The sequence below is a fragment of the Empidonax traillii genome, unplaced genomic scaffold (genome assembly GCF_003031625.1).
Source record: "Empidonax traillii isolate 1590-97213 ecotype Southwest subspecies unplaced genomic scaffold, ASM303162v1 scaffold135:size1941959, whole genome shotgun sequence".
NCBI lineage: Eukaryota > Metazoa > Chordata > Aves > Passeriformes > Tyrannidae > Empidonax > Empidonax traillii.
In genome coordinates this window covers 1,882,911-1,890,295 of record NW_020955328.1, presented here as the reverse complement: position 1 = coordinate 1,890,295, position 7,385 = coordinate 1,882,911, and the positions used below count along the sequence as shown (strand labels likewise).

The 7,385-nt window shown below is 55.2% G+C and overlaps 1 protein-coding gene across 1 annotated transcript in view; it reads left to right on the top strand.

Moving 5' to 3' along the window:
* Positions 1-7,385, top strand: part of DHRS11 (dehydrogenase/reductase 11) — a 23,600-nt gene that overhangs the window by 4,533 nt on the left and 11,682 nt on the right. Inside the window, exon 2 of the mRNA XM_027883824.1 lies at positions 6,367-6,576. Within this exon, the coding sequence (XP_027739625.1) occupies positions 6,367-6,576 (210 nt within the window). The remainder of the gene's footprint in view (positions 1-6,366; positions 6,577-7,385) is intronic.

The window sequence follows — 7,385 nt, the reverse complement described above, 5'->3', positions numbered from 1 at the left end:
CGTGGGCTCTGAGCATCCTGAGCAGCCCTTGGGGGGCTCTCTGGCCACCCCCACGCGGCACTGCCCAGGCTAAAGGTGCAAAGGAGGCTCCTTACCCCTTCCACCCTTCCATGCTCCGAGCAGTTGATTAACAACTGCTTGTTTCTTGGTAGGTGAATGTGGATTTAATTGCTTGCGTGGTTTAGAGGTCACCTGGTGACATTTTGGCCTCCCCCTGTGGGTGTCTGTCAGTGGGGTGGCACTGTGGATGTCCCTGCAGTGCTGGCTGTCCCTGGGGGGGTCTGTCCCTCTGCCCCACAGCCAGGGATGGGTTTCATGGGGTGTTCCCAAAAACACAGGTTTCACCTCTCTTCAGGCAGGATAATCCCAAGGCAGGTCCCTACGTAATGAATGACCTTCAGAATCTCCTTGGCCTCTGGAAGGGCTTGTTTTGTGTTTGACAAGGCCTTGCCTCAGGGGTAGGGGGTACTCGAGGCCTCTCAGGTGCTTTTATTGCCACTTGTCCCTGACCAGATCCTTTTCTGATAAACAGGAGAGATCCAATAATTGCTGTCCTGAGTGGTGGGAACAACTGCTCTGCTGTCCCCGTGGTTTTCCTCAGGCACGTGGGGGAAGGGCTGGCTTTAAACCAGGTTAGAACATCCCCTTTTCCCCCCAAAATGTGCTTTAAGAAGGTCTTGTTGCAGCAGCCCCCCCTCCTCTGCTCCTCTGTTCCACTGGGCTTTGCAGCAGAGCAGCAGTGCCAGGGCATGTCATGCTCACAGCCCAAAAAGCAAATAACTGAGGCTCTCCTGGGATTTTGGAGATGGGCTGGGGTGGGCTGGGGTGTGTGTTCTGCTGTGGAACGAGGCAGATCCAGGAGCTGTCCCGCGCCTCAGTTTCCCCATGTAAAACCTGGCAGCTGCCCTGGGAAGGTGGGAGGGTTGTGCTGGAGCAGTTTTGGACGTGGAAGAGCTGTGTTTAGGCTTGATGGAGAGCATCCTGGAGCAGGGGGATCTGAAAGGACCTGTCACAGTGTTGGGGACAAAATATGATGATCGTTCTCCCGGGACTTGTTAATACTTTTAAACTCTGCAGAAAGCAGTGGCTGTGCTGGAGTTGTAACCCTCATCCTGGGAGGTGTTAAGGGTGATCTCCTGGCTGGCAATGCCATCACTGGCCCTGGTCAGCCCCAGGTGGGTCTGTGCCCACGCTGGGTCCGTAGAATGGGGGCAAAGGACCCTTGGCCTTGCTCCTCCAGCTCCCCGTTGTGCTCCCGCAGCTCAGCAGCAGCTCTGCCCAGCTTAGCTGGGGATTAGCCCTGGTGGCTGTGAGCGGCGTTGGTGTTGGGGCAGATGTTTAATCACAGCCCCTGCAGCTGTGAGGCCGTGGAGTTGCCCATCCCGGCCGCTCTGCTCCCACTGCGGGGCCGGGGCGTGCGGGAAACCCCCGTGGGGCCCGTCCGTGGGTCCTAAATCTGGGCTGGATCGAAAGCCAGGACCTGTGGTCTGGATTTTGGGGCTGGTGGGGGAGAGGCCCACGCCCCTTCCCGGCGCGAGTTAATCTGCCTGTTCCGAGAGGATTCGCTGGGATTACGCGCGCAGGCCGGGAGCGGCGGGACACGGCGACGATCCCGCGGGGATGGGGCTGGGAGAGCGGGAAAACAGCCGGCTCTGCCAGCTCTGGAGCAGGGCCAGGGCCACACCAAGGGGTGTTGAGAGGAGAAGAGGCCGATCGTGCGCTCTGACGTCGGGGACCTGCTGTTCTGGTACTTCTGGTGCGCTCCGGGGGTGACAGCGATGGTCACACCGAGGCGGGGACTCGGTCCCGCTCCGTGGGTCTTCCTGGGACCCCGAGCTCGGAGCTCAGCGGTGGGTTGTCATCTGCTGCTGCTTTGTCAGGATGCTGGGGCTGGGCAGGGATGAGTCCCCCAGTGAGCTCATGTCAGCTGGGAATGAGTCCTGGGTACCCTCGGGGTGCTCCCAAGTCTTCCTCACCCTGTATGGTGGCAGACTTGATTCTGTTTGTTGTTCAGGGTGGGTTACGTGCTGATTTCCTGATAATACTCAATTATATACGTTATTCAGGGTGGATATGGGCTGGTCACACCCTGGACCTTCACACCTTAGATCTTCAGGGTATCCCTGGTTTCCATGGACCTCTGATCACACCTCGGCATCTCAGAGCTTCCCTGCTGCCAGAGCAGCTGGAGTTTGATTGAATTCCCAGAACTCATCCTCCCCGACTCCCTGAGCGCGGTGCAGGTGGCACAAGGCACGTGCCGTGATCTGAGGGTGTCAGGCCACAGCTCTGCCCTCCGAGCTGTGTGTCTGGAGGTTGCCCTGGCAATCCATCAGTGGAGCGGGTGCCGGTCCAGGCGGGGATGCTCGGACTGTTGGCCAAGGGCTGGAGGAACCCCAGGACTGGAGGAACCTCAGGGCTGGAGGAACCTCAGGGCTGGAGGAACCCCAGGGCTGGAGGAACCCCAGGACTGGAGGAACCCCAGGACAGCAGCTCCAGCCTCAGGCACAGCGCTGGGGCTGCCTGGGGACGCAAGGGAAGCGTCCACGTGCCAGGTTAGGTGGGAACCTGCGTTGTGCAGGCTGAGGCTGGGGCTGAGGAGCAGCCTGGCTCCTGTGGGGCTGGGTTTAGGGCAGTGGTACCTCAGAGGGAGGCAGAGATATTGCTCTAATGAGCTGTCATCGGGCAGCGGTGTCTCCTCCTCCCCCACGCCAGGCTGTAGCAACGTGATCTGAGCAAGCAGGAAAAAAAATAAAAGGTGCCTTCAGCCTTGAGGTAGGGAGAGGTTGTGTGAGTGCCTTAAAGGCAGCAGGGACCTCCAGGCAGCGCCAGTGGGGCATTTGGGCTCGTGGGTGACACTGGAAATGGAGAATTAAGTGAGCTAGGGAAAACACAGTCTTGGATGTTGAACTACTGAGAACGTGCAGGGAGCAGAGAGGGCTTGGAAAGAGCAGCTGAGTGTGGAGCAGGGTGAGGGGACAGCTGGCAGCTCTGGGAAGAGGTGACTGCTCGACTGGACCTCGTTTAACAGGAGTGTGGCTCCAGTGCCTGGGAAGAAGTGTGAGGTAATATTTTTCCTTGGATCATGTGTGGGCCAAAAGCCCCAGGTACCCACAGCTCTAGGAGGGGGCTCAGTGTGGTTATCTCCATTTTACAGTGGGGACACAGCTCTGGATCTTGCCCACAGAGCACCGTGGAAATAAACCCCAGCCTAGTGCTTTATTCACTGTTCGTCTCTTCCTCTATTATGCTGCTGTACTGTTATTAAATCTTAATTAAAAGAAGCTTCAAACTTGCCAATCAGTGAAATGAAAGGGTTTGTAAGCCCCCAGTTTTCTTCCACAGCTGTGATGCTGTTCATTAGGATTTTTCTCCTTCATTTCCTATGGATAGCACAAGTAATTGGGGTGACTTCGGTGCTTTTCCAGTTGGTTTCTTGGTGCAGTTCTGTATTTGAGCACAAGCTCCATCAGTAGGATGCAAGTACCTGTGATGAATGGCAGCTTAGATTAAAAATTACCTAATGGTTTCTCCTGGCTTTGATCTCTCTGAGCTGAACGTGTCTGAAGTTAATGGGATGGCTTGCCAAATCAAGCCCTACGTGACTCTTGTCTTTTTTCCCCTCCCCTCAAGAGTCCCTTTATGTTTTTATATCAATTAGTTTTATGAACCTGTTTTATCAAGACTGAATGTAGATGCAAGGCACTGTGCCCCTTTCAAGTGTCATGTGCACAAAGAGCATTAACCCCTTCTGGGGAGAACTGATGGAGCCTCAAGGTGTCAAAACCATCCCCTGGATGCGAGACATCCCTTCAGACTGGGCAGCACAGCAGAACTGCAGGGCTGAGGGGTTGCATCCATGGCTCCAGATCAAATGTTTCTTCTCTATGTGGCATTATCCCGGTTTGGACCAGCAGCAGCAGCTCCTGGCTGCCCATTTCCGAGCATCCAGTGATAACGGTGTGGGACAGAGAAGCTGGAAGTGTTCAAGGCCAGGTTGGACAGGGCTTGGAGCAACCTGGTCTAGTGGGAGACATCCCTGCCTGTGGCAGGGGGGTGGAACTGGATGGTCTTTAAGGTCCCTTCCCAGCCAGCATTCTGTGATTCTATGCTCAGGTTGTATTTCAGACTTTCATCTCCAGCTGCTGGTGGTTCATTGACCTTCTCTGCACTGGTGTTGCATTACATGGGGACTCTCCAATTGTTTATGAAATGTGGAAAACCAGCTTTTTTTTTCCTTTCCTCCCTGTGTGTGGTGTGCTCAAAGTGAAATGAGAATTAATTGAGTGACTTTAACGGATGCTCTGGAAAAAAAAAAACAAACCTGCAAGCTCTGCAGCTCAGAGAGTGGCTTTTCATAAGTCTCTTGAAAACTTGCCTGCAGTTGATGTTTCTTTGAAGAGCCCGTGATGACTCTTTATCTCTGGATGGTTGAAGCACTGTTCAGCTCCCCTGGATGTCGATGGTGTTCAGCACTTGGTTTTCAAAGAGAATTTGTTAACACAAGTGTAGCCTGAGAGATGAAAGGAGCCCTGTGTTGAGTCTCGTTTGAGGCAGCGAGAGACACCAGGCAGGAGAAGGAGGATCTGGAGAGATCCTCGATTTCCCTGGTCAGCTGTGGCAGGGGAGCCTTTCTCTGAGGGGGAAAGACCTTTCTCCTGGTGTATCTGGAGACTGACTGGGAGAACAGGATGGGCAGCTCCAGCACCACAGAGCTGTCCAGAGCACACAGAGAGGCTCAGGTTGGAGGAGGTTGCAGGAACAAGACCCCATCCCTGGAGTGGTTTAGCACCTTGCTTTTCGTTCTCTAAGTGCTGCTTTTGCAGATTTTTTTCCCCCCACCTGTCTTTTTTTTTTTTTTCAAGCTTGTACTCTTGATTGTAGAAAGGAATATATTTTTTCTACCATTCTCAGCACAAAATCAACACGATTGCGTGTGCAGCAAAGTGCAGCCAGCCCCGGGGGGGCACAGAGAGGTAGGATTCAGTCCCTGGGGCACCTTTGTTCGGGCAGAGATATTGTCTAGCTCAGCCTGAGCGGAGCTCTCTGGGGATCCCGACACTGCTGGGATGGATCGATCTCCAGCTGAACTCGGCGTGGCCGTCCCCTTCTCGCTCGGCGCTGTGAGAGCAATAATAATCATTCTTGTGCTACTGCAGTGCCTCCCCTGATCTGATAATCAGAGAGGAGAGCGGAACCTGGAGCAGAGCTGTAGAGCTGGGCTGGTTTTTGGCTTGTGGTCCTTGCAAGGTGTGGGTTGCTGGGAAAGGCAAAGCAGAACAGCTTAAACTCACTGCTCAGGGCCTTGGCCCAGCTCTGGGGGGGGCTCAGCTACTGGGAAACACTGAAAATCATTTACCCAACAGAGTAATTCAGATGAACACGCTTGGGGCACAGAGAGGGGGTTTGCAGCTCCTGCAGTCTCTGTCCCTGCCCTCTGAGCCCAGAGCTGTTCTTCATGTGCAATCCCTGTCTGGCATCCTCTGCTTCCAGCCAGGAGATTCCTGTGCTGGGCCTCGCTCCTCCTTTCGTGAAAGGCGGTGAATCGGCAGTCCTTGGAATGCAGGGAGGAGCTGGGAGGAGCGGGAAAGCCGCCCGTGGCAGGAGCAGAGCTTTATTGCAGCCGCTGAAATGTCACGGCGGTGACAGCGCCGTGGGCGACGGCGTTCGGCTGATTTGGTGGACGTTTGTAGCCAGAGTCCATCCCTCCGCAGGAGCCAGACATCATGTGGCTCTCTCCTGGCGTGGGGAGCTGTCACTGTCGCCGATGTGACACATCAGGGATGAGATGCTGCCTCTCATTAGCATCAGGGGGTAAAGGGCATCCTCCAGGAGGGTGTGGGGTGGTGGCTGCAGCGTCCTCAACGCAGGCGGGCAGCGGCAGCTCCTGCCTCTCCCCTGCTTTACATCACCCAGTCTGATGAAAGATCGGGATGTTTGGAGGAATTGTTGGAAATGGCTGATGAGGAATTGCCCAGGCATGGGATTGCCACGTCCCTTGTCGGTGCAGCAGCCCGGCAGACCTGCAGCCTGGTGCCACGGCGGGATTTGGTTGTGTTTTACCGGCACTGTTCACCTTTGGTTTGGCAGCTGCGCTGCCTGGGGCGAGGGACGAGCACTGGGGGTGTCCTCAGGTTCAGTAAGGTGGAGGCCGAAGCGCCCAGCCTCTCATGGATATCGATATTTCCTTTTTGTCAATTAGCACCATGGTGGTTCTCCCCCAGTGCCTGCTTTTAATCCCGGCCCATGCAAAGCCGGCCGTGGTTTGTCAGCCCCGAGGTGTGTTTTTTAGGGAAGGGCTGGATAAGCTGCTCCACGAGGAGAGGAGGCTGATGGCTGTTTTCTTCCCTCCTTTCTCTTCCCTAGAAACTGGCAGCTGAGTGCCAGAGCGCCGGCTACCCGGGGACCCTCATCCCGTACAAGTGTGACCTCTCCAACGAAGAGGAGATCCTGTCCATGTTCTCGGCCATCAAGACCCTCCACCAGGGGGTCGATGTTTGCATCAACAACGCGGGGCTGGCCCGCCCCGAGCCCCTGCTCTCGGGGAAGACGGAGGGCTGGCGGACCATGATAGACGTGAGTAGTGCCACTGAGGGAGGGGGGGCTGGGCCACAGTTCTTTTTCTTCTGGTGCCGTTGTCCCATCTACTCATTCTGCGTGTGCAGAGCTGAGCCTGCTCTGACACAGCCTGGGTCTGCTGCTTGGGAAGTGGAAAGATGTCCTGCCCTGCTGAGCCTTCACCCTGGAGTGTGGAAACACTCAGTACCTCAGTACCTCTTCCCTTCAGCTCACTGGCTTCCTAAAGGGTGGCGAACCTCACTCTTTTTTAATTCAGTAAAACAGGAAATCGAATGCCAAGCGCTGGCTTTTGTAGCTAATCCCGTTAGCTGTAGCAGCGGGTTGTAAAATGGGCAGATTCTTTCTGGCTTAAAAAGCTGTAATGCTTTTTTGTCTTTAGGGCTTGATTTTCTGCCCATAATCTGGTTAGAGTTGAGAAAATGGTCCTTCCCATTTACAAGCAGCACCTCTTCCCTGGGTCTCCCTGTCCTGAGGTGCTGCTGTGCATCTTTTTGGGACTTCACCATTTTTTGTCATTATGGGGTGGCCCTTCTCTGCACGTACCAGTGGCAGCCACAGCTGTGGGACCCCGGGGCAGTTTGTGTGTCCTTGCAATGGCCCTTCCTGCAGCTCTGGCCAGTGAGCTGCTGAACCAGGAGGTGATTTCCTCTCCTGTGCATGGAAGTGTTATCCTCATAGGTGCAGGAGTGGAACTGAGTAATCCTTTGTGGCACCTCCAGCAGCTCTGAGAGCTTGTCCTAGTGAAGGGAAGGACGTGACTGTTGGAAGAGCTGCTCAGAGCTGTAGGCTCAGGGTCACTCTGACAC